The 27,849-nt window shown below is 36.2% G+C and overlaps 1 protein-coding gene across 2 annotated transcripts in view; it reads left to right on the top strand.

Moving 5' to 3' along the window:
* The window catches only part of ARHGAP10 (Rho GTPase activating protein 10), a 148,698-nt gene that overhangs the window by 34,996 nt on the left and 85,853 nt on the right, over nt 1-27,849 (top strand). For both annotated transcript variants that reach the window (XM_085313179.1, XM_085313178.1), the window contains exons 2-7: nt 6,253-6,348; nt 6,426-6,487; nt 19,453-19,524; nt 22,317-22,418; nt 24,232-24,342; nt 26,235-26,339. In XM_085313179.1, coding sequence (XP_085169305.1) covers nt 6,253-6,348; nt 6,426-6,487; nt 19,453-19,524; nt 22,317-22,418; nt 24,232-24,342; nt 26,235-26,339 — 548 coding nt within the window. The remainder of the gene's footprint in view (nt 1-6,252; nt 6,349-6,425; nt 6,488-19,452; nt 19,525-22,316; nt 22,419-24,231; nt 24,343-26,234; nt 26,340-27,849) is intronic.

Raw genomic sequence — 27,849 nt, 5'->3', positions numbered from 1 at the left:
GTTAATACTTGAAAGATTTTTTTTTCCTAAAATATTGATGCTTGGTTTTGTTGACTGTTCCTCTTTTTTTGTTATGTTTTGGAGAATTAAGTCTCTTATGTGAATGTCTGCAAAATGGGTCTAGAGTACCTTCATTCTAACACCAAATATTTGAGGGGAGGTTAGTAAATGATAAACACACTTTAACTGAAGTATGACTGGCTGATATAATTACTCTTTGTGAGAAGTGACAGAATGTGGCAGAGTAAAAGTAAAAATGCTCACAAATAACAGTGACTACAAGACAACATAATGAAAAGTTTCTTTTTGTGTTATTGCTGTCCCTTCTGCGTGTCAGATGATGTAGATTTTCTTCAGGGGACTAGCAGGAAGTTTACAGGACAAGATCAAATAAATTTTCTTGCTATTCCTGGCAAAAGTCATTGTTTTATTATTATCTGTACCTCTATTTACGTAGTAGATATGCTAGTTAGGATTATGTGGCAAAGTCAAAGGAGATCATGAAAGGAGACAAAGAGGACATTAAAAATGGAGGAGTTTGTGAAATTCCAGTGGGATTGCCAAGGGGGGTTCAGGATTACAGAGGAAGCTGTCAGTTGAAAAAAGTGCTTGAATTGCTTAATTGAGTAAGTAGTGCTGGTGGATTTGTGTCAGCCCTGAGCATATGACCACAGAAGGTCTGTCCCAGTGCAGTGGTGACAGCCTGGGGACTGTAGGTGGATGAGTGTCTCTGCCCTGGGAAGTGGCAGAATGCTGTATTGTTAATCAAGTTAAACTGAAATTAAGCAGTGGTGTGTTTTTTGATACTTATTTTAAAGGTGAGGGATGGACAAAATACACTAACCTGTATTACACTGCAGAAGAAGCTTTGAGTTACTTGACAAGTCAGTAGCCAGTTGATTTTTAATCTTCAGAAACTCCTAAACTGCAGTGGGTAACGTGGTATTTTTAAAATGAGACTTTAGGAACTTTTTGGCTCTTGAACTTCCATTCTATCATTTGGAGGGGAATAAATAGGGCATATTTTAGCTTTGTTGTCATTTTCTTCTATTTCAATGATTTTTTCAGAATACATATCAGATAAAAATTAGTAGTACAAAGTTTATTTAATTTTAGAGAATTGGAACATGTTACTGCTCTTAAGAACTTGCTGCACAGCTTCCATCTGCTAAGTTGATAAGTAAATCCTGTTTATCCATATTACTAAGTCAATAACTAAATCCTGTTCATACACTTGTGGATTATGTGATTCATTGTTCACCTTGTTGAAGGAGACACAGAAAAAAAATGGAGTTGCTCTGGTAAGCACTGAGATGATGTATTTGTTTTGTACAGAATATGGTAGAAGTACATATTGCATCTCTTGGACAAAGTATTTGGGAGTACTGCATTCCATCTAAGCTGTTTCATTAACTGTCACAAGTGAGAATGGTGTCTTAGAAGGAGAGAGAAGAACAGGCCTTTTGGCTTGTCCTTGCTTCTTTCAAGGCTGTGTAGATTGCCTGATCATGGCCTACTGAAAGGAAGATGGAACGATATGACAACTGAGAACTCTTGTATTAGTTTCATGTTACAAAAGACAGACTTGGCAGTTAAATTTAAGTATTTGTTAACCTTTTAGCTTTTGAGGAGAATGTTATTGAAGGAAAACAGAGCAATTTTAACCCAAGTTAAATAAAGCCCCTCTAAATTTGTCATCTCCAGAACATGTCTTGTAGTTTAAATAAGATTTGTAGTTAGAGAGGAGATATGGAAATTCCATTTGTTTTCAAAGAATTGTCATAATACCTGAAACTGAAGCTTGATGTAAAAATCTATACTTTCTAGAGAAAAATATTATGCTAATTAAAAGGGGCTATTATAATTAATTTTAGATAATTCTACTGTCATGCAAAAGGAATTTAGGGTAGTCCTAGGAAAGAATATTGTCTTGCTTCATGCAGCAGCTGTGGCTGGTTAACGCTGAAATTAATACTGACCTTAGAGTAAATGGAGTGATTGGAGTCTGGTACTGTTAAGAGAGGATTGGCCTGGCAAATGGCAACTAATGTTGTCACATTGACTGGCTCAGTTCGGATAAGAAATGAAAATATTTTCCACTAAATCCAAATGGAAAAGTATAAATGTATTTGTGTGGGGCCCATGCAGTGTAATTGGCACAGGATGTTTGGTGCAGAGCTGACACAGGTGCTTCTTACAGACGTGTTCCAAAACAGAGTCCGGGAACTGGAAGCTTTTTCTGTTTGTTCTGTCTTTGTGTGTGTGTTTCAGCACTTAGATCCAGCCATGAAAAGAGTACAATGTTCTGATAAAAATAATAATAAAGAGAGAAAATTAAAAGCATTTTGGTCCCTTTTCCCTCCCTCCATTCTGTCTTTGGAAATGTATCTTCTTTTTCTCTTCAGTCTTTTCATATCAAAACAGCAGATACTTGGTTTCTTATATTGTTTTAAGAGTGTAAGTCTTTGAAATGACTCTACAGTATGAATTTGCAAGGATGAGATTTTATTGAAGGTGAGAGTCTTAGTGTTAGGTTGGTATTTTAACATTGATCTTGAATACCCTGTTCTGTCCCTTCAGATAGTAGCAGCAGCTTTCAAGAAGCAACAACGCTATTACCGCTTATCTTTCTATTTAATGTGAAAGTGTTGAATGAGGAAATTGCAGGGAATAAAATAATTGCTTTCTAGCTTCCCAAATTCTCACCATCTTTTTCTGTTGAATACTGCGTTATTCTTTGAGTGAAGTACTGCTAAAGAGAGAAATGGCTGTGCTGTTTGATATATATTGTATTCAAGTATTTTGTTGCATGTAACTGGAATCTGTGCATGTTATGGTTCTGTTGCATGGCATGTAGTGGTCTTGCAAGTCTGAAGCTGATATGGAACAATACTGAGACATATATATGAGTGTCAGTTCAATATTTGTGCTGCAGTAAAGTTCTAACACAGGATGGAAGAGAACTGAGTTACCTCTCTGAAACGTCTAACTTATGATTCAGATCCTGTGTATTGTTGCTTAATAACATATTAGTAAGAAAGCTTGGTGCTTTTGATGGTATCAGCATGCAGAGATTTTTTATAGAGTTTTATAAATATTTATGATGATGTGATCATCTATATATATATTGTAGGATTTGTGGAACTTATAAGGGTAAAAAGGTTGGAGCAATTTCTTGCCATTTGCCCTGCAACAGAAGGTTTGCCTGCACACAGTCTTAGATGTTCTCTTTTTGGCTATGGCTTGTCAAATAAAAAGAAAATCCACCACAAAACTATGTTATCTTTCTGAATCTAGCTGTTATCTTCCTCATATGTCTCTCTCTATTTTTTATTTTTTTCCCTCCTGTAGCAGCACAAGTTAAGTATTCTTGCTTTGCCCTTTTGTGAAAGATGTTCTCTGTCTCTGCTTGATGCTTAGTTTTGTTTCTTTTAGTTTACTAAGAGACAGACCAGAGCTTTTTCCATGCTTGTGAATAGCTCTGCACAGTGGTGGTCTTCAGCAAGGCGTCAGTTTTTTGTTAGACCAGTGCTACTTTGGAGTAGAGAATGAAACAGAATATCAACTTAAATGTAAATTTAGGCAAAATGCTGGATGATAAAATATATGCAGATAAATTTTGTGGTTAAAATCTGCCAAGTAAGCAAGATTAAAAGTCTCTTTGTTTTGGCAACACTTAAGACTTTGGTTGCAGTAGGCTGTTGAAGCAAATGACCAAGTTGTTCTTCCTCTAGTCAAAAGGCTTCTTGATATACAACCTTTTCTTGGAAATGCTAATGCATTTTATAGTCAGGTGATTTGTTTATTTTTCAGTTACATCTTGTAACATGTGATTGATTTTTTTTTTTTTTTTTTTTTTTTTTTTTTTTTTTTTTTTTTTTTTGTCAGTGACTTTTCCCTGTCGAAAATGATGAGTTCTTAAAATCAGTCAGGAAGTCTCTTCATTTTTCAATATTTTTCTTCTAAGTATTGGTTCAGCAGCCAGGTATCTGTGGTTTCTCTTGACCCATCCGGTCATTTTTCTACCTCCCAAAAAAGCTTCTGGAAATGCTTTCTAAAATTACGTTTGGAACACTTCTTAAAGCTTACCAAGTTGGTTTGAGGTTGCCAGTGGCTATTGCTTCCAACTGTTTACCTAACCCTTCCATCAGTAATTTCCAATCCCCTAGCAGATTAAAAAAAAATAAAAGCATGATTGTGGCTTTCTGATCCTGTGAGAAGCTCAGTGCTTTGATTCAGCCCCTTGTCCCTTGGACAAGCCCAAAGATGCTGGGCTTTGCACTGGAAGAGTTGGGATGTGGCCGCAGGTTCTGCCTGCTGTCACTGGCCCCTGAGAGGCAGCCCGTGGTGGAGCAGTGGAATGTGCTCCTGTCTTAGGTGGCTTCATACAGCTCAAGCAAGGCTTGCCAAAGCCCATTGCCCCCTTTAGTATTCTCATGTCCCGTGATGGAGCGGAATGTGTGTGTGTGTATGCACACGCATGTGCAGTACTGTACACCTCTTTTTAGCCTGTAACTTACTCTGCATTATTTGAATACTTCACCTTTACAAGCAGAGGGAAAGTGTAATAGGCAGTTCCTTCCTCTAGCATGGGGTTAATTGTCATACAACAGGACTTTGGTAGGACATTATCAGATTCAGAAAATAAAACAAATGTTGGGAGTGTGGGTGTTCTCCCATAAACTCTTGACTTGCTTCCTAGTTCACAAATAAGCATGACATTAGATGAGTAAGAAATTCACTATGTTTAATTTTTCAGCCTTTCACAGCCAGTAGCATTTGTTTGTTGTGCTCTCTACTTTATGAACATCTTTTTTATCCCTCAAGGCATTTGGTTTAAAATATTAATGTTTCCTTTTGTATGGGAATTATTTTGCTTATTTGTCCTTCTTTCTTTAACCTTTTGCACTATCTTGCCACTCTTGAGAGGTGTGTGCACAGGTTTTAGAAGCAATTGCAGGAAGGAGGATAGCAATATGGTCTCACAGGGAACAGTACTGTTAGGCTAAAGAAAAACTAATAAGAAATGGGTGAAGAGAAGGGAGTGTGGCATGAGAAGGATCAGAAACCATATTTTTAGTTTAGATTATGCCTTGCTATTCATAGAGTGTTTGTGATTTATTCTTTTAAGTCATTGAATTGAACTTTCAGTATAATATTGTATGTCAAAGTTGTATTTGAATGTATTGGATGCAAGATTTGACAGAAAGTTGTGAAAAGTTCGTAGTCTTTCAGTTCTAGTTAATATTAATGCTTAGCTGGTGCTCTAGAGCAGTTGTTCCTAGCCCTTCAAAATTGCATGTGATAACAAAGAGATTATAGATTAACTAAATCTATCAAATTTTTCCATAACCTTCTCTAACAACAAAAACGTGAATAAAACCTTTACTACTGGGTAGGACTGTACCAGCACACACATCCTTTTTTSTATTGAGCCCTTCCTTCCTTCCAGAACTCGTGGTGTTCTTAACCTGTACATGTCAGCACAGCAGAAAAATGTGTGTACACTGCTTATTTACAGTGCTATAAATCCTAATAAGGATTTGTAATGATGATACTGTGGCTGAACGTAGAATCTGATTACATCCTGAGAGATGTAATTTGTAGCCCTCTGGCCTCAAAATATCAAGCACTAATAAATGAAAATTGGTGAAGGAAAATGAGTTAGGAGTATTGCAGAACTGTTATTATACAAAATTAATTTTAATGCCGTGCATTTAACTTGAACAGATTTTTGACATAGTTATAACCTATGGAATTTCCAATTCTAGTGCAATAATTTGTTTAAGTATGGTTTATAAATAAACTTTCACTCACAGAGCTACCTCTATATAGAAAATTCTAAGATATATGTTTTTGCTGTCAGATATGCTGGTGAATTGCAGTTAGCAGAATATCCTTTTGCTGGCATGACTCAGCTACTCTGAGTGGTGTGGCTTAAACTTTTGTAGTTACAAGTCTGTTGGTATGTCCTATGCCCTAACTTGTAGGACAGTGAAGTGTAACATCTAATACTGTACACGTGATTGCATTTGATTTCTAACCTGTAGCCTTATATAAAGAAACTTGTGTGACAGATTTGCAAAAGAGAGACTGTAAGAGAGTTAGACAATACAGCATATTTTATAATGTACTTAGGCAGACCAGTGTTAAAGAGTTTCTCGTAAAAGTTGATTATGGTTGGGGCAGAAGGATCTTCCAGCCTTCTTAAGATGATTGTCTAATCTTGAATCTGTGTTCTGTTCTTTGCAGACCTTTCAGCAGCCCAGAGGAAATTTGCCCATTCTCTGAGAGACTTTAAATTTGAATTCATTGGTGATGCAGAGACTGATGACGAACGATATATAGGTAGGTAAGAAGTGAGTAGTAATGGCTATATTTTGCTATGTCAACCTAAAACGTGACTAAACTTTTTTGTGTTACAGATGCATCACTACATGAGTTTTCAAACTTTTTAAAAAATCTAGAAGAACAAAGAGAAATTTTGGTGAGTTGCAATAAAAAATTAAATAAACTGTGCATATGGTAAGGAATAAAATGTGAATCAGTTAATGTTGCTTACTGTTATGTTAGCCAGCAACCTGTTAATATCAGTAATTTATTGAAAGCTGTTAATGTGCAGCTGCTGATTCTGTAGTCTAAAGTTACAGACAGCAGCTATGTCTCTCCGAAGTGAAAAGCTGTTATGGTAAAGACAGTAACTACAACTTGATTTAAAATGGYAGTGCCCAGATAAGTGGTGATTGGGGGAAAGGGAAAAGGAAAGATAAGTTTGTTCACCAGTTATAAAATTGAAGAAGTATGATGAAAGCCAATAATACATAGGATTTCTCCCAAGATTGGGAAATTAGCAAACTTTGGGTCCACGATCTCCGTGGCTCCAGCTTTAAGACTTTTGTGGATTTGGCCAGCAATCTACTGGCTGGATGCAGTAGCAGATTTACAAACCTTTTCTTTGTGGGTGAGCTTTCTGGTGGTGGGTTGTATATACAAATATTTAGTTACTCTGTTACTTTGTTGTGTAGAAGGGAGTGTTCTTCGTTCGCAGATCAGTGCTTGCTTAGGATTTTAGTATAATTTAGGTCAAGATGGCTGCACGTAGACTGTGGGCTGAAAGCTCTGTGATACACCTTGCTATCTCGATTCCTTTAGTTCCCAAAGAATGGGAAGGTTCTTTCTGCATTGCACTGTGGTTTCCCTCTGAAATTGTCTATGCAAGTTTCCTTTCAGAGGTGAGATTCACAGAGCAGAGGGTGTATACCTGACTTTCTTGTGATGTGCAGTCAGGTCCTGCATCTGATAAATGCTCCTAGATCTGCCTAGAGAGCAAGTGTGTTCCCCAGTATTTTTCTTATGACTGTATCTTTATCTGCTTGGAAATCAGTAAATACTTGGCTTTGTTGAGAGGAAACTGCAACTAGTCTGTGTTCTGGGCTCCTGTCTGCCAGAAGCTTTGCCTGAAGTGTGGGAGTATGTAGATAAGTGAGAAAGCAACTGGTGAATGATTTTAATTTATGTTTATCTTTCTAGCAGTCCTAAGCTCAGTGATCGTTAGGTTCCTTGACTGTGAAGTGTTACGCCTTGATATGTTAGTCTGATGTGCAACCATGTTTAGGTCAGAACTGGGGCTTGTGAATTGTCTGTGTTCTTCCTAGTGAATTGCTTAAGAGTATTCTTCCCCATGAAACAGTTTTTTAGGATCTTGAGTTGCTTTTCCAAGTTGTAGGGATTTGATTAAGTATCTTGGAACATTTCTTTTCTTTTTCATAATTCTGAAGTGTAGTATTTACTCTTACATGTATTTTAGCCAGTCGCATACATTGAGTAAATGAAAGCCTGGGAAATTTTATGAAGAATACTTCATAGACTGTCACATTAATTTCCACTCTGTATTTTGATCTCAGATTTTTGAGAGATTTCAACTTTGGGACTTAAAAATCCTGTGGCACGTTTCATTGACTATATCAGTGGATCTTCAGTAGTGATAAGAAATTACCAATACACTAGGTTATGCAGAATCCACTGTTATCTGTGTGGTAAACACTTTCGTTTTTCCGGCTGAATGCCACAGAACAGTACTAACTAATGTTTTGGTATGCTGCCTGTGCTTACACAGACGGCATTGTCACACTAACAGCTTATGCCTATTCTTTAATAAAAAGAGTATGAAATGCAGTATCTGCTCAAACAGCAACAAAGTTTGAAAAGCTTTTCCTTGAAAAGCTGGGCAAAATCCATGTGGGACAAACATGTAATTCTAAACAGAAGCAGAATATATTCTGAATTGCATAATGTGTGACCTTTTCATTGCATCTGAAGTCTTGAACATGTTATGCATGAGTCTTAGAGTGGAGCAAATGAAACAGTGGCCATAAGTCACTGCAAATGTTATTGTATGGTGATAGATAAGGATCATTTTTAAAGGCTCCTGCTCTGATTTCTTTGTTTTGACTTCTCAGTGGATGTTTCAGCAGTGGCAAGAGCTCTGTTGCTCCATGAAGAATATTTGGGCATGTTGCATTCACAAATATTTGGCATCAGAGATCCAAAAACTTCCAGTTAAGATGCAAAGTTTATAGTAGAAGCTTTTTCAAAGTCATTCTCAGTCTTCTTTATGTAAGCAGTATATTGAACATTTTCCTCCCTGTCATTCTGAAGGTGACTTGAAGATTTCTGATTGATTTTGGTTTCCTTGCAGAGAATTGCGCATAAGAAATTACAATCATAAAATAAACTTAATTGTAAAACTTAGGGCATTTTAGATATTGCTATGCATTTTAATTTTTAGATAAGAAGAGAGATAATTCTTTATATGTTAAATGAAACAAATTTATCCTTAAAATGCATTCTAAACTCTAATGGAATGCTCAACAACTACATTTCTTATGGTTTTCAGAAATTATTGTGTGTAGAATCCAGAGACCTCAAAAGTTCCTATTTTATTGCTGTAAATTTACTTGTTTGGTTATCATTTGCTTGGCAAATATTTATTTGGTGGATATTTAATGATTTCATTCAGATGTTTGAGTGCTGCATTCAGTGGCTTTTCCATTTCTCCCATCCCCCCTCAACGGCTGCCAAAGTTATATCTCAACTGTCAAAAGATTTAGTGGGCTTGTGAAAAGGGAAGTAGGCATTAATCCAAACATTCCATTGAGCTATTATGGAACGGCTGAGATAAAAACAAATTTTGCTTTTCTGTAGCTCTGAAGCTCAGTGACATCTCCCCAGGCAGATAGGAAATAGGTCATTTTGTCCCTGAGGATATTCTGGAAGTGGTGATGATGATTTATTATTTTACATGTTAAAATGAATGGAATCCTGGGGCTTACATTCTCCTCTTGTGATCTGAGTGTCATGGAAATGCAGGGCCAAAAGTGGAATTCACAAGGGCGTGTGGGTGCGGATGGGAAGATGATGATGCCATAAGGCTTAGAATAGACACCAGCGTCGTGATACCTAAATGCTCAGTCCCTCTGTCCAGATATTTTCTGCCTGTTAGGGAAAATATCAAGCCTCTTTTTCATCCCCGGCTCTCCTAACTGCAGTAGCAGATTTGACTCTTGTGGTAAGAACAACAGGTTTGGTTTGTTGTCCTGATTTTGGCTGCAGTAATCAAGTGCGGTGCTGCCTGCTATGTCCCCCCAGACAGCACTGAACACATGATTTGCATGTGATTTATCATCCTTTTTCCTCCTTCTTGATCCTTTCTTTCACTGTGTTTGAAGCTCCCTTTCCCCATTCCTGTCTCCTCCCAAATAAACAACCTTCCCCTAATGAGTTTTCCCTGTTCTAGTTTTGCTATATCCATACCCAAATTTGATATTTCTCCTGCTCTTCCATCAGTGATCTCAGCATTGTAGGGTACTATTTGTGCTGTCACCCAGACTCTGCTGGCTTTGCGTGGTTCCTCAGAGGTCTCCAGCATTCCCCTTCTGTTATTCCTTGGAGTTCAACTGTTTCTCACACAACTTCCCTTTGAAGACTTTCAAAGTCTAGTCATTCTTCAAAGCACTCTCTGTAACTTTTGTCAGCTTCTCACATTGCTGTCAGCTGTGCCCAGCCATTTATCATGTCACACTGAGTAGTTTCTCATGTCCTGTTCAGTTAGCTTACCCCCAGGCCAGGGCCTTGTTAGTTGATTGCTTTTGCCTGTAGCCCTAACAGGTCTGATTTGAGGCAGAGTCCTGTTTACGTAGACCAACCCTGACAAATGCCTGTCTAACCCATTTTTTAAAAAAAATTCCAGGGACAGGGATTTCTCTAGTTTACTGCAATGTTTAGTTATTCTTCTATTTTTCCACTCATATCCAAACTAATCTACTTATTGCAAAATTAACTGATCTTTTGCCATTTGTCATAGTAGTCATGGAGTAAAATGGATCACTTTTCTTCCATAGGAGTATTTTCATGTTTTGAAAGACTATCACACTTTCAAAGTGGTGTTTCACCTCTGTATTTCTCTTTATTCAATTTCATTACATAGTGTTTAGACCACCTCTTTTTAATATCAAAATTATTTTTTAAACCTGCTCTCTGAAGCACTGACATTTCTGTTGGATTTGTGTACATTAGTCTGGTGGACTTACTGGTAAGTCAGACCATAAATTGCTGATGAAAAAGAGATCAGGTAGGAACCTGGGTTCTAATTTCCTACATGATGCAAAATCAGATCCATCAGGGATCTCAGCTGAAAGGTCCTCTCAGTTGAACAGCTATTTTTCAGGGACTTTTGCAACCAGAATGTTGTTTTTTCATTTTTCCTTTGGTTTGTTTGTCTAGACCAGGTCTCYGCACTGACTTTTAAGAAAGTCATGTGGGTCAGCAAGGAAGGCTTCACAGAGGAGATCGAATACTATGCTGATCTCAGAAAGGAAATTAGATGTTGTTCTTGACAAACCCATTGTAGCTTCTAATCTGTTCTGGTGTGCACCAGGACTTTTGAGTACCAGGTTTGGGATGTCTGTTTTGTAACTTTCTCAGTTTGTAGCTCAGTCTCTTATGTGCACTTTTCCTATCCTCTGTGACCTTGCTCCATCTCCCTTTGGTCTGCTTTGCTGAGTTCTTCAACTACTCTAAAGCAAAGCCCCTTCTGACGTAAATGCATCTAATTCTTCAGCTGTGTAACATACGAATATATCTAATTATTTTCAATAAATTCCTACTCTTTTAAACATCCCATTTTTGTCCCCCTTTGGTAATTTGTTATAATTAACAGAAATTTTTCCTTTATGAAGACTATCAACATCTCTTGTCTTAGAGTCAGCTGCTTTTTTTTTWAAACTCTCTTTCCAGTTAAATAATGGATTTTTATTTTCCTTTCTGTTTCTCTTCTGAAATATCTATAAATCTCCCTTTTCAAGATGCTTTCTATGCCTGTTGCTGAATAAGGCATATTTGTGCCTTAGCCTGTCAAACTCCATGCCTGAATGCTCATGTTTGTCCCTTTTATGCTATCACCGTTCACTTTTTATAGGATTTCTGATGCAATTCTGTTCACCTTAATATATTTTCTGTCACTTCTCCAAGGTAAAATAGTTCACTGTTTTACTTTAATATAATCTCTTTTATTTTCCACTATGTTTTTGGCATATTTTTATTCCTTCTGATATTTTCGTGGGAGTGATTCTGCCTTTCTACCTTCTGATTCTTTGAGGTAAACTTCTCTTTTTTAAAAAAAAAAATCTGTTTTTACTATAGTTCTTTTTCCTTTCCTTTTCTTTAAAACTATTTATAGTCCTTTCCTCTCAAAAGTACTTTTGCATTCTTAGCTGGTTCCAGCTGTTTGTCAGAATCAAATTTAAAACACCTTCTCTACAACATGCAATTTATGAAGGAAAAATTAATCCCAGAGTGTATCAGGAACATGAGAAACTATGTTTCTGTATGTCTTTTTTTTTTTTTTTTTTTTTTTTTTAAAAGAAATACCTCAACAAAGTCTCTATTTTCTTCTTTCCTCCATGTATTAAACAAAACAAAACAAAAACTGTGTTTTCCCCAGGTGTAGTTCCCCATTTTAATGGCAGTTGTTAAATTTCAAAATCATACACTCAAAAGATTTAAGACAGAATTAAAATCTGTGCAAAGTGGATCAGCTTGCTTATGCTTATCTCTTATGATGAATTATTTAAGTACATGAGTATTTATCTCACAAGTTAAGTACTTGCTCAACACAGTGTTTATGAATAGCTTATTTTTACCTTTTGTTTAGTAACTCTCAGTGTTTAACTTACACTTCTTCTGCTCTGCTGTGAAGACAGAATTATTAATTTCCTTGAACTTTTCTTTGGTGCTCATCATGACTCATAAATCTTAATGTGTCTTCACAACACTCCTAAGTCTATGTGAGGGAGCAATTACTTTACTCACTGATTTAGTTAAAAAGTATCCTTTAGTTTTGGATGCCCAGTGTAAGATGCGTGAGATATGCTTAATAAGAGTTCACAGCATTACATAGTCCTTTCTATGTTCATAGCCACTGCTCCTATTAAGTCTGCTGACAGCACAGAGTGCTATGAACAAGCCAAGTGCTAAAAGCATCTGCCAAGAGAATGGAAAATACATGGTCAGGGACCACTTCTGAGAAATGTGGTTGCCAGCAACCTATTGAACATCTCAGATACAGATAGAAGCACAGATAAAACTCGKTTTTTCACAACCAGCATTTGATTATCTTGAACACAGGACCCAGATCCTTCTGTCCCTTCCTGCAAATTGTCCCATTTGATCAAACATTTTCCTGTTTTAGAAACAAGCAGAACAACTGCTGCCGTTTCTCATCGCCCCGCCTTCATTTACCCTCTGCATGGCATGAAGCGGGATGGCACTTACATGATCATGGGAATAGGCACACATATGCTGAATTAACGCTGCCTTAGGCAAATCTCACCATTTTAGTGATTTCTGGTGTTGAATATTTGTTTGTTTGTGATGTCTCTACATTAATCTATAAAATAGAAATAAATATTGTCTGTACAGTAGAAGGAATAACAAAAGTAGTGAGGGTGTATTCCTCCCTGCAAACGTCTGTCTTAATATGACTGAAATGGTCCATTATGAGTGGCTAACTCTTAGATAATTTTGTAATCTCACATGCAGTGACATAATTCACTAGAGAATTTTGATTCTGTCATTTTACCAATAGGAAGTGTTTAGAATTTGCATTGTAAAATTGTCATCAGTTCAGATCTTGCTGGTTGTTAATAACACCACTGTTTCTTGTGGAGGAGATGACTCTGACAATAATTGAGTAGTTCATTCTTGGCTAAACACTGAAGCTGTTGTTTGCCATTCAATTCCTTGCCTTTCAGCGGCATCTTTTTGTTCCACAATGAGCTTTGTCGTTAACAGGGAAAATGAATATTATACTATTTCCTTTCCTGAGTAGCCTTTTCACTTTATCAGCATCTTTATACAGTCATGTATTTTGAAGTGTGAACTGAAAGTGATTCTCCCATCTTCTGAGAACCAAAGCAGTTTTCTCATACGTTACATTGTTTAGCTCTTGCATAATAGATTTGCTAAGAGAAGCTCTTTCTTTGGAAGAGTTATACGCAGCTCTCCTCCACTTCAGATGGGGATAAGTTTATTTGTTGCAGTCTCTGAAACTCTTTCTATTCAACTCTTTTCCTATGTGCTTTGTTTATGACTTCTGTAGTATGTTCCTCTTTATAGTGAAAAGTATTTCATAGAGGTAAACTTATTCAAAACCCAAGACTCTTGAATAGCTGGCTCATATCCTTTTTATAAATAAATTCCATCATTTTAAAAAAGAGAAATGAGTGAGTAAGTGATATTCAGTAGAAATTATCATCTGTGTTGTCTCCTCGTTATATCATTTTAACTTTGTGCGGCCAGCAGTTTCATTGTAAATAAAATGAATGCAAGCGTTCTTTTGGAGCAGAGCACAGAGTAGCCTGTAGATCATGGGAGACATTTTTATCTGTCCTTTGGATCAGTCATAAACTTCTAGTGCATGGAAGATAAGCTTTGGCTAGGAGGGGACCCAGTAGTACTGCCAGTGTTTCGTCAGTAGGCCAAGGCTGCTTCTGTTAAAAAAGCTAGAGAGTGCAAAGGGAAAGCTTCCTGCATTGCAGCCTGTTGGGCTGTAGTTAGTCTAGGAAATTCCACATGGGGCAATTTTAGAAAGTTGTCTTCTTATTAAACCACATGAATTGTTTTCTTAAACATCTGTGAGGAAGGTGATTTGGTTTTAGCGGTACCTTGAGTGTTTCAGAAACATACTAAAAAGATTGTATCCAAGAATAGTTTTCTCTCTAATTCTTTGCTATTAGGTGAGTTCCTCCAGAACAAATGAACCAAAGGAGGAGATGTCACTTTTTATAGTTTCTACACACATGTGAAGATATCCGAGTATTAGAATGGTATGAGCTACCCTTAAAAATCCTTTAGTCTTTAGACTCTTGTTCTTTTAAAAAAACAAAATAATAAAAAAAAACTTAAAAAAAAAAAAAATACCCTGTCTGTAGCTGATAGTTTCATTTAGCTTGTAAGATTATAAAGCTCCAGGGAATGCTTTAGAACAGTGAGGAAAATCCAGAGTGTTTTACGGGGTGAAATCTTACATATGAAAACAAAATAAAGGATACTTTTGGGCGTTACTTGCACTGACTGCAGTAATCAGTACTGCAGTTAAATGCAAAACTAGTTCTGTAAGGTGGTTAGAGAGACATGCTGCTATTTCTGCTGGGTATAGTGGCAGTAGGATTGGATGTGCAACTAACTTGGAGCATGTTCTTTTAACTGTAAGATGAAATCATATTTCTGTAGAAGAAGAAAGAACAGAGGATAAGATTTTGTAAGAAAGCTGTTGCAAATAGTGTCTGGCTTCCTTGGTAGTGGAACTGTATCTGCGAAGTTACAAAATACAAAGTTTCAGGCATAGACCTGACATTACTTCAAGGAAGTTTCATTAATAAACTAAGATGTGAAGTGGTAAAGCTTTTTGGAGGGACACACCGTTTTTAATTTTTCCCCATAAATCTTAGAGATATCAGAATTGCCTTTTGTTATACGCTGAATACTGCAATAACTTAGGAAAAATTACAGAAGAGCTATATCCTCTGTAAGCAAATGTGCAGCTGTAGGTAAGCAAATTTCTTATAATTTTCTTTATTTAGCAGCAGTTACCTACTTTGTTACTGAATCACTATTAGCTATGTCTTCCTTTGTGCAGTCCCTATTACACTGAGAAGGGCAAAACTTCCTTCCCAGATACAGGTTCATTGACACTTGCTGTGTTTCACAGGCTCTGCCCTATTAACCATAAACCTCCTCCTTTGCTCTGTCAAGGGAGAGAAGTAGTCCTGCCTGTCTAAATAAATAAATTGTCCCAGACAGCTCACTGGGAAACTTGAAATTGTCTTACTATTTAGCTCATAATCTGCATTTCAACTTCTGTGAAGAGAGTTTGGAATTCAGTACTCCTGTGTCAGTGTATAGGCTATGGAAAGGTATATTTTTTTTATAACTTCCCCCCMCACACACACACTCCCAAGTAAGCCTTTCTTGTATGATTGGGTACTTAGCTTTAGAATGGAGCAGAGTCAGTTAGTATACATATGTATCTTACCACCAGGTTTTATTGATGAGCAACGTGTAGCCTTTCCAGTTCTTTCCTGTTGGGAGGCCACTGCTGTATTTGTTTGATTAGCAAAACAAATTTTGCTTAACTTTAGATTGATCTAACTTTTGTAGCCACAGAGGCCAGACAGAGGTTCTGGGATGACTCTTACGGGTTGATACTTTTTTACAACCCAAACAAGCAGTCTTCTCCCTTTTACAAGAGAGCCTGGTTGTGCCTGCCTAGGGAGCAGGAGCTGGTTGATGCTGCATTGCTTAGACAGGCTGCTCCTATCTGCCGCAGGAGCGTGAGAAAGCACAAGGAGCATTGCGTGCTGGTGGCTGGCGCTGTCTGTCAGGTTACAGTGTGGAGGAGGTGGCGTTTAGAGAAGCAGTTTCTCTCTAAACAGCCATACTCCCATCATCTCTGAGAGAAGAAAAAGTGACAGACTAAATGTCATCTTGTGGACTAGTGCTGACTCCTAAGTTACTTGTTGGTAGTTGACTTGACTGATGTAGCCAACAGTGTAATAGAAGTGTACTTGCTAATAGATTAAGTCTATGCCTTTGTGGACAGTTCATGGAAAAAGCTGATTTGATCTCCTTATCTGCAACCTGTTATTTGTTGCTTTTGAAAAATACGGAGCTGGAAGAGCAAGATCATTGTTCTGTGAAATCTCTCTGCCTGAGCAGATGGAGTTCTACAAAGGCAGCTGGAATCGGGAGGTTTGCCCAAAGCAGAGAGCTTGCTTTTAGATGTTGTTGGAAATGTTGGATACAGCAATCATCTGAAATGATCCTAGTGATGGTGATTTTTTTTTCCTGCTATCTACAGGCTTACAATAAAATTAAATTAATTTTTTGACCTTTCCGTAGATCTAAGAAATAGAGTAAGAACAGCATAAGCACACTTTCAAGGCACGTATGTCTATTGGGTTAAACATTTTTGAAAGCATTCTTGAGACTGAGATTTATAAAGATGGATTAAGATAGTGTTACCTGAGACATGACCTCTTCATATTGATTTACTTATGACTAACGCCATAGTTTGCCTGCTAGTGTTTAAAGTTAAGTATAGATTCCTTTCAGGCAGGTTGGGATAGCTCAGGGATGTAAAGAAGAGAGCACCTTTTTTTTGTGTGACCTGTAAGTAGACATTCCTGTCATCATAATCTGCCAGGAGTAGAGGAGTAGGAAGATGAAAACTAACTCAAGAGTCAAAAGAGAAGTTGAAAGCAGATGAATGTTTAATTTTATATTAATGACTATTCAACTTAAATGCCTCAAATATCTTTTCTTGGAAATGTTACGGTTTATCATAGCCATACCTCTTTAAGGAAGGTATGAGTAATAATGACAAATACCTTCAAAAGACTCTAGCTAATTGTCCTATGCCAGGAGAATTTCATTTTTTTGTCCACCGATCTGTTGTCCACAGTTTWAAAAAGCAGTATCTGTTGCTTTGAGTTCCCAGCTTATATATTGACGAAACAAACGATGAAAAATAGCATAAGTAATGTTTTTATTTTATAAATAAATAAATAATGTTTCTGTATCTTTTTTGACTAGTATTGAATTCTAAGTACTGTAATACAAATCGCTTCCTATTTATTTAATGTTGTGCATATTAAAATTTTGAATTTTGTTTTCATTTCTGCCAGTCAGAAGTGCAGCTGTTTAATTGATCATTAAACTTTCCAGTCAAATCCTAGTTAATGGATTCTGTTTACAGATATGAACATTTATTTCAGTGAGGAAGAAATGTTCCTCCACTGTTTTGTATGTAGGACTCGAGTGAAGCTCATGAGATTGATCAAGGAGCTCCAAAACTCATTTCACTAAGAAAGACTTAAGTACACTGTTGTTTATCACAGACAGAGAAAGCGAAGAGGATGACAACTGATAAATATCTGTATGATAGGCAAAAATTCTGCTGTTCTGAAGAGGCATCTGTTGCAAAAGCTTGTTGAAAGATAGATAAAATGAGAAGTAGAGCTTTTGGGGGAGGAAAGGAGGTTTGTTTTTATTTTAACGACAGAGTTACTGGCATATCATACCAAAGGCTACAGTGAGATCTTTGTTGGCTGTCTTTGAGAAACCATCTCATTTTGATTTAAAGATTATTTTCTTCTTCAAACGAATTCCTTTAGTGGTTCCCATGATTAATGCTACACAGGAGTGTAGCAGACCAGGTAATTTGTAGCCAGCCCTTCAGGTTTATAAACCACAGCCCTTTCTGCATTTTTTTTTCACTTTTTGTTGCATCATATTCCTATTTTTTCTTTAACTTGGACTTCATGTTCAGCGTATGTCCGTTGCCTGTTGACCTTACCTTTGAATGTTTTCCTTCTGAATGATTCTACTCAGCACGGTTCTGTTAGAGTCTGGGCTACGTCCTCCCCAGGCTATAGCTATCAGCATCCTTTCTAAGCTTTGCTCTGAGGAGACCTCATAGCTTTTCCTGTGCTTTGTCTGTATAGAAGAAGCTGGCAGAAACAATTTAAATGTCCTAAATTTTTCCAGTGCAGGAGGATTGTTCTGCCATTTCTGGGAGAGTTTTCCACTCTCATTTGTGAGAATCCTTGCAGTCAGCAAAGTGAGATTCTTCAGTCTGCAGGTGCTGCTTCTGTGTTATACAGCTGCCTGTGACACAGAAGTGTCAGGCTTCCTTTCTCCCCCTGTGAGGGGTGTACTTGAGGTTGCTTCAAAAGGTTTTGTCAGAATTAGGAAATAAACGCACAAAGAAATTTTTGAGCCACAAAAACAAATGCTCTAAACTTAAGTATCTGTTCTACATAGGACTGTGCATAACATTAGTTTGGCCAAGACTTGCCAGCTATTTGGCTTTCAAACTAGAGGTATGGGTTAGCGTGCTGCCTGGGCTGTTTAAAAATCTGAGCTGCTCCAGTTACTGTGAATTGGCAGCATGACTCCCGCAGTAATCCCTGCATGGCTTGGAGGGTGAGGGGGCACAGGCAGCGCTATCCAGAGTTGCAGTGTGCCAGATCTCTAATGCAACCCTCTTGTGTTTTATGATAAGAGCTTTTCAGAAGTATTCCAGAAGACTGGTTTAAGCCTGCAGTGTTTTATATGAAACATTTCAAACTTGGAAGGAAAAAAAAAACCCTGAAATTTCAAACATCTTCTAAATTCTAATTCTCACTTGCACTGAAACCAAACCTAGCTCCGCTTTACCTCCCGTGCAACTTCATGAGGACTTGAAGTCCTGTTTGACCAGATCTAAATAAGATTTTTAAACTTATGATGGCATACTGTTTTCTTTTTGTTTCTTTCTCTTCAGTAGGGCTGTGGTACTGCTCCAGTAAGTGCACTGACAGATGCTCTAAAATAGACTGATTAAAGTTTACCTAGAGAACTATACCTCCTGTTTCTTAACTTTGCACATCTTGGTTTTATAACTTAGATTAGTTTAAGATTTTCTTAACATAATTAGAAGTGAGTATTTGGAAAWATGAAAATTATTATTTGTACTTTTTGATAGTCTGATGTTTCACAAAACGTTCAGTTGTGGAGATTGCTGACCTGATCTGCAGTACTGGCACACATGAAGCAGTTAGAGTTTGGCTGCAGCCTGTAAATCTCTGAAATGCCTACATTTGCTTTAGGTTTACTTTGATTTTCTTGATAGTAGAAGAAAATTAAGGGATAGAAATTTCAAAAGCACTTAATAAACTCAGAGTTGTGACTTTTATTTTATTTCATTTTTTATGTTAGGACTTAGACTTCTAACTTGCATACTTCTCTACTTTTTGTCCTAGAACTTGCTTTCTTTTTCTTTTTATTGCTAGTGCTAAAATGGCTTGTCTGACTAGCTAAAGAAACCTAACCCTTGCTCTTTCTTTTCTTTAGGCACTCAGTGTTACTGAAACTCTGATCAAACCTTTGGAACGATTTAGGAAAGAACAACTAGGAGCTGTAAAGGTTTGTCCCTCACTTGCCTTTATGAAAAGTTTATTTTAATTTCTCTACTTGGATTATATTGCAGTAATAACATGTATTTGGCAGACGCATACTGTTGTTTATATTTTATGTGCTCATGCTTTTTTTTTTTTTTTTTTTTTTTTTTTTTTTTTTTTTTTTTTTTTTTTTTTTTTTTCCCCTTTTGGAAACTTGCTTCAGAAACAAATGGAAAGTATGTTTCAAGAAGAAAAGAATGTGTCCTTTCCTTCTCTCTTCCCCCTCCTTTATCTCTTCTGTCTGGAATATTAGAACTACTGCTAACAGCCTCCTCTTATTTCTAATAGATGACCCTATCCTGCTTTATGTTTGCTTGCAGTCACAAATCAAATGTTGACAAATATTAACGACCCAAAGGAGCTCATCATACGGTTTTAACATTATTTTTTGCAGCCTGTAAAATAAAATGTGCCTTTATTTTATTATTATTTTTTTTAATAAATAACTCATTCATCTGTATAAGTAGAAGAAAATAGAGATGGAGAGACCAAAGAGAGTCAGGGTTTCAGTCAAAGTAATTTTTTGGGTGCAAATTTTCACTACAATGTGTATGTTTTCAGAAACTAAAAGTGAATTTCATGTATCAGATAAAAACTAGCTTTGGATAAATGTAATAAGGACACAAAGTCTGACCTCTCTGTACATGTTTGCCTTTCTTTCAGTGAGAGATTTAAGTGCTTATAAAAAGTAAGAGTTAAGGTTAGCTATTTAACGCTGTCGTCTTTTCCAAAAACTCATACGTTTTTAAACTACCACTGTGCGCATATCACTAACAGTGATAGCTAAGATAACATTTCAGTTACAGGATAGCTAAACATTTTGACTGTAGCAGGAACAATTAAGAACTGAATTTCCCAAGCAGTTGTTAATACAGAAAATATTTTCTTCAATATTTCAGTGAATCATACAAAGTTGCAAGTGAGCCAAGTAGTCTAGATACCTTTTTTTCTCCTCCTCTTCATGTCTTCAGTGCTTTTATTTTCCATCCCTCTCAAACATGCAGTTTGTTGATTTGCAGTCTGATCCCTCTGGTCAAAAGTAAATGCTGCTGCAATGAAAATAGTGAACTTCAGGTACCAGTTTTGTTTTTCCTCCTACTGATTGAAGGTAGAATTCTGATACAACACCAGAGGGAAAAGCTTTTGTGTTCTGTATTGATGGTGCAGATACGTTTTCTTGCTCCATCATAAACTATGCCTTTATCAGTACATCTCTTTGGTCAGAGAAATGAATGTGTACACATGCAAATTATATTCATGAGAACAAGTTACTTGATTATGTATCTACACTACTAGATGTGTAGAAAATTGAATTTACCTTCTAGTTTTTGAAGTTGCATAAAATATTGTAGAAGCTAGTCACAGACCAGTTTGAAAAAAGTATTTTACAGAGTGTAAAGTTCTCTGCAGAATGTTTGTCATCTTATTTCAAGCACCTGAATCAATAAAAACTTATTTTTTTTWAAAAAAAATCTTTTTAATCTTCTAACCTTGATGCCTTTTTTTCAGTAACCGAATCGTTATCAAGTCTTTTCCTGTGAATCATCTGCGGTGATTTAGGTCTACTTATTTGATCAGGAAGATCTACTAGTTGCTTCGTATGACTGAATTATTGATTATTAAACACTTCCAGCATATTCTTCATAGATAATTGAATGCCACAGTTTATTCTAAATAGAAATTCTATGATTCCCAGATACTTACATATTTCATTGTTTTCTGTTCTTGAACTTTCTTTACTCACTCTAGTATAACTCTTGTGGTATGAACTGGGCAGAAAAACAAAAATGTTAAAGCGCTATAGATAGGAATAACAAAAGGCTTTGTTTTAGTAACSTAACACTTTGCTTACTAAATAGTACTTAAAATGCAGAGCAAACCTCCCACATTGTACTGCTGCGAAATTATAACTGTTAAGAAACTGAAATAGGTGATTAAAGAGCAAAACAACTGAAAGATGGTATCTATTTTATATGACAGGATATCTTGATCAGTCGTGTGTCCTTGTAGGGAAAAAAATAACTTTTTGAAATATTCAGAATTACAAGCTGCCATGCTGTTTTTGGATGCCTCTTAGTTTTGTAGATGTATCTCAGGTGTATTATTTCTCTATTTTTTAATGGAGGTTATTCTTTATTTTAAAGGGTTTCTCCTTTTTTCATGGATGTGATGACAATCTGGTAAAAGTAACAGTTCAGCACAGAGACCTTTAAATGGTTTTCAAATCAAGAAGTCTTAAGGAATACAAAGTTGTATTCACTTTCTTTCTTTTTTTTTYYTTTTTTTTTTGATGTGTGAAAATGTTAATATTTATTCAAGTCATCTTTTTACCCCTTTTCTGTGAATTATTGGAAAATCTTTTTTCTTTTTTTCCTAATGAAATTGATATTTCCCCTTTAAGTCCTCCCTGAGCATCATGAAAACTACAATAAGTCCAGATGATTAATTATTTTGCACTTCAGGGGGTGGGATTTTCTTGATTCATTTGTTTGTTTTTTTACTTAGAAGATGCAAATATTCATTTGGGTGGTAAGCACCACCATTTTAGTGGAGTGGGATTTCAATTGAAGTCAGCCTTTAAAATACTTTTAAAAAATGGTTTAGAAAGGTACTTTTTCTTAGTTATTGGAGCTTTGATGGTTTCAACTATCATTATTTCTGGCTTAAGTACAGCTTTAAAAGAAGTAAGAAATAAGGAGTTTTTCTTAGCTTTTTAAGTGTGTTGTGTAAATGAATGTTGCTTTGTTTTTTGTATAGGAGGAAAAGAAGAAGTTTGATAAAGAGACAGAGAAAAACTACAGTTTGTTAGAAAAACATTTAAATTTATCAGCTAAGAAGAAGGAGCTACAGTTACAAGAGGTATTGTGTTGCTTTTTTTTTCCCTGCAAGTTACAAGCTTTTGAATCGGTAAATATATTTTACGTAAGTGCAGAAGCAGCATTCGTTGAGATAAAAGAAAAAATTCTGTCAATAAGAAAATTTTGATGAGAAAATCTGTATCTRTTGAATCTGATGGTGTACCCCTACAGTTTTCTCAACATGCATATGAAGCACTGAACATTTTGTTACCTTTTCAAGCAGTTGAGGCAATCGCAAAGAGTGATTGTTTATGAAAAGCTCTACATTTGTGGTGAGGCATTCCTGTATGTGTCATTTGCATTACGTTGTACATATTGACTAAGTGTCTCATGTTAATGCTTACTTAATGCTAAGAACAGCAAGACTTGTATTCCTCACACAGCTTTTTTGTGCTACCTTTTTTTTTTTTTCCTTTCTCATGTTTTGAAGATCCATTTTTTACAAGTAAAGCTACRAAAAAGTTTGATGGTTTATAACATAAAACAAATCTGTTTTGCCTGACATCCCTTCTGTCTCTAAGGGTTTATTATGATCATCCTTATTTGTAAGAGCTTTTATTTCTGGAGCAACAGCAAATAATATGTGAGAAAACAGCAGAGAAATCTTACTGAGATTTGCTGTAGGCAAGAGTTTGTGTTTTTTTTTGTTTTTTTTTTAGAGAGAGATAATGTCAGATTATTAACTCCTTTTGGCTATAAATGCCTTGTGTTACTGAACGATTGATTTTTTTTTTTTTTTTCTTTCCTACCAAGTAATATACACCCATTGACATCCTTCGTAAGAGGTTTTTTATAGAACTGGCCAATTTCCTAGGAACTTGAGAACTCGGACCATTTTTGAGTTTCTCTAGCATGTTTCTTGTGTGTATTATAGTTGCAACATAGACAGTGGTGTGCTTTGTGTTATCCCAAAACAGTAAACTGCCAAACAATAAAAAATAAAGATACGTACAGAAACAGGCTGGCCTGGGGCTTTGGTGTATGCTTTGGTGTCCTACTAGACCGCTTCATGATCATTTTCTATGGCTACACTGCGGTACAAATATATCTTGTTATAAGCTTGGTGACAACTCAAACCATTCTTACACTGTCTGGTGTACAAGATGCATCAAAATGGCTTGTCTTTTTGAAACTGAATTTGTTATTTCATGGGCAAGAACTAAGTTTTTATCACTTAAAATATGGCTTATGCCTTTTCTTTATTGGCTATCAGTAGTGGTCTCCATTACTTAGTTCTTGGAAGTTTTAGAGTTTAGTGTGGACATGTGTACCATAAATATAGCATGTATGAATGATTTAATTAGGTTAGAAATTTAAATATTTGTGCCATAATGAATGGTGGGTGAAGTATAACTGAGTAGAATCAATATGATGTTGACATTTCATCATTGCTGAGTTAAAAAAACAGCTGCAGCTAATTAGGATGCATTTTTTTAATATTTGATATTCTGTGGGAACTTGTGAAAAGTCTAATAGGTGAATTTTTTTTATTTGTTTGGATTCCCTTTTTTTTTTTTTTTTTTAACTTCTCTTACCAATCAGAGTGAGCATGGGTGTGGGGTGGATAAAATTCTCCAGTTCCTGTGCAATCCTTGCTGCAGTTTTTATGGGTATAGAGTAAAGTTTACAGTACTAATGATCTTCAGCATTAGCTTTTTTTTCCCTTGATTTGATTGTAAACATGATTTCCCCCTTTTCTAGTGGAAGTTAGTGTTAGCCCCTTCTCTCTGTTTACATAAGCATCTTTTCTATGTTGCTAAATCAGTCACCTGCAAAATACCTTTGGAACTTCATTGGTTACTTTCTGTGCACAGGCAGACAACCAAGTGGAGCAGAACAGAAAACACTTCTATGAGCTGTCTCTTGAATATGTGTGCAAGTTGCAAGAGATACAAGAACGGAAGAAATTTGAATGTGTGGAGCCTGTAAGTACCAATGAATTCGGTTTTTAAGAAAGTGATCTACCCTATCATACATAAGGGAGAGAGAGAAGGAATGTGAGTGGGCAAAAGACAAGGAGATAAGCCCTGATTTTTGTTTTTCTGAGGAAACGTATGTAACTACATAACTTAACAGAATTTAAAGCAGTCTTGTTAGTGTGCAAATCTGTGCAAGTTCCTCACACAGACACAGTTAACCAAGCAGGTCAAATCTTACCTGGATAATTAATGTTAATCTAGATCCATTGATGTTCGTTTTCTTAGAAAACGTATGAAACCTTACGGTAAACTGCGAAAAAAATAAAATAAAATAAACTGCTTGATTTATGGTGTGAATTGGAATATAGGATTGAAAAGGATGATGGTAGGATCAGATTTCTTTTTGTATTTATTTTTTAACCACTGACATGTTATTCTTGACCAATGTAGAAAATTTCTTTTTCAGTTTGATGATTGCACATTTACAGCTCTGTTACTTCAATTTATACCTACACTTCACGAAAAGATGCTTCTAGCAAAAAAATCTTAGCATCAAGGTAGTCTGAAATGTTTGGCCCTAACCAGATCTGTGTACAAATTAAGGAATTTCACTAGATTTCAGCGAAAATATACCAATATGTACCAACCAGACTTACCTCAGTCTCTGAGAAGAATTTGTTCCTAAATTTTCTGAAATGTGAGTTAGCTTTACAGCATAAACGTAACTTTATGAAACAAGAGAACAGTAACTGTAATCCTGAGATAAAGGGAGGGCATATTGTAGAAAGAATTTCTATTCACTTGTGCTCTGCAGTCTGTGTTTCTGTGTTAAGTTGTCCATTTGTTCAAATACAATTATTTTAATATAATAATAACAATAATAAAATCTAATTTCCCAAATATCCTTAATCAAAGTAATTGGTCATTACAGAGTAATAAGAGCTATATATGTTAATATGGCTTATTCTTGTATGAGAAATTGTTAAAATAAAATTCTTAATAGAGAGTAAACYGTTTAAAATATGTTAGTATTGTTTAAGTAGTGATAAATTTGTTAATTTTTAAAGTTTACTCTTAAATATTTGTATTATTTTGGATTTAGTAATTGTTCTCTAAGCCATTTGAGTCTTTCTCAGAGTCAAACTAATGAATCTTCAAATTATGTTTTTAAAATGCATTTTTATTCTCTTTTCTGAAATCACCCTGTGGATGGGTCTAAGCTTTATATTGCTCGGTTTGTATTTGAAGTTTTCATTAGAGTAGTAAACTGAGATTATTTACTACCAAATTATTTTTCCCTTTTCTCTACTTACCATATATTTTCTAAATCTTGTTTTTTTTGATAGTCAGGTTGAAAATGGCTTATTTATAAGTTACTTCCAACTTTAGTAAATATATTCTTTGCTTTGGTGTCTTTATTAGAGATATTCTTTCCTGTGTCACGCACTTCTTTTCAACAACTTGAAGCAAACTGAAGAGGTGGCACTACTGCACTTCACCCTTTTTCCAGTGCAATGTAACTTTTTCTCTGAAGTCAAAAGGCTGAGGTCAGAAGCTTCAAAATGGATCATTTTCTGGTTTTGACAGATCAGATGTGCATACAAAAGGCAGTGATGACTAAAGTTGCTGCAAGGGGAGCTTCCTGCTCTAAAAGACTGTTTTATTCTGCTGTGATGAGTAGAGGAATTCATCTCAATTCCGTCATTAGCAGGGAGGGATGTGAGCAGGACAATAGTGACTAAAAGACAGAATTATCATCATCTCCTTTTACACAAGTATTTATTTCAGATATCATTGGTATTAAACCAACTGTGAGGTTTCTGGAAATGCTAAACACAGTAATCCTGTCCTGGTAATTGGAGGTTTGCATTTTAACAGATCTTTTGTTTGTGTTTCAGGTGTTATCATTTTTTCAGGGTTTGTTCACTTTCTATCATCAGGGATATGAACTTGCCAAAGACTTCAGTCATTACAAAATGGCCCTACAGATAAATATACAAAATGTAAGTTGAGATACTACTACTTTTACAGATTTTGGGATAAAAATATGCCCTTCGTTACTCATAGATGCAGTACTGGGATTGCCAGTAGTTTGCTGATAGTTCAGTGCTTGTTAACTCTGGGGATATAGTGCCATCTTCTGGCTAATCAAACACCACCGAACAAATCACAGTTACTTCCAGAAAGCTTTTATGTGATAGTTTGTAATATTCTTTGAAAAAAAACAAATAGCAAATAAAAGACTTCACTCCTCTTTCAGGGTCTTCACAGGTGAACCGAGCATTGCTAGGGGTGAGTGTGAAAGAGATTAGAAACAGTGCAATCTAGGGGAATGCATATAGTGCTGAAGAATTCAGATGACAGGTAGTGAAATGCAGAGGTCCCTAATGTTTTAGATGTGTTTTAAACTGAATGTGTGGTGGTGGTTGTTTGAGGGTCATTTTGTGATAGGCCTACCTTATCAGTAACTGAAAAGAGGCAGGAACAGTGAGTAGGCTTGTCAACATTGTATGTCAGACCTTCTCGCTTCTCTGCTAGTAGATAGCAGAATGTCATGGAAGGTGTGTTTGTGGGGGCTTTTTTTGTTTGTTTTTGTTTGGGCTTTTGTGATCTTGAAGCAGCCCTTTCAGGTGAGAACATCTCTGCTGATTTTAGATGCAGAACTGTCTAAGGACACTGTTGGTGTTAGTGCCTATTTTGTGTTTGACAAAACGGTGTGCCCTTTCAAGGGAAGGATAACCTGAAATCAGTCGTGAGTTACCGTAGCTTCATACCAAATTGTCCAGCGTAATCTGCTTAAAACCAAGAGCAGCAAGTGAGGTGACAAGCTGAAGCAAGGGGATTGACAGGCTCACTAGTTGGATGGTCTGTTTGCTTCCTCGAGATTAGCTGAAGGATAAAAATCTCTCAGAGGATCTTCAATGTGGCAGTGGCCTTTTGGTGTATGGAGCAAACCACATACCTTATTTCAGACAAGCAATTCATGATCATGCATCTGTTCTGGAATTAAGACACAGAAATTGTTTCTAGGAAGTTACAGTCTATTTTTAGAAATGGCTTAACTCAAGCAACAGACTGTAGTAGGGGAGACAGAAGGCAGAAGAGAGGATTACAGCTGTGGTAATACACAGTGACTTGATTCGTGTGTCATAATACCATTCTTTTCATTTTCTTTCCATAGGCCTAAGTTTTAAGTTTGCTCTTGAGCTGTTACTTGGCTTGGGTAGGGAAACTGAACAGTGGAAACTTCATAAGCATTTATGGTAGAAGTCAGTGTTTCTGAAGGGACTTTCAGGACAACCTTACTCCTTCTGTGTGCTTAGCTTAAGGGAATGAGAAACAAAACAGAATGGCAGTAGGTAGAGAGGAGCTGAACAAGTGATGCAAGATGGGCAAGAAATGAAGAGTGAGAGGGAAGCTATGATGCAGTTTTGAAATGGAGGAGGAGAAGTTGGATTTCAGATTGCAAATGGAAAACAACCATTGAAGTAGTTTGAAGAAGTCATGAGACCA

This window comes from Rhea americana, unplaced genomic scaffold (genome assembly GCF_003343005.1).
Source record: "Rhea americana isolate MKP2758 unplaced genomic scaffold, rheAme1 scaffold_38, whole genome shotgun sequence".
Taxonomy (NCBI): domain Eukaryota; kingdom Metazoa; phylum Chordata; class Aves; order Rheiformes; family Rheidae; genus Rhea; species Rhea americana.
This window is presented reverse-complemented; position numbering and strand designations above follow the sequence as displayed.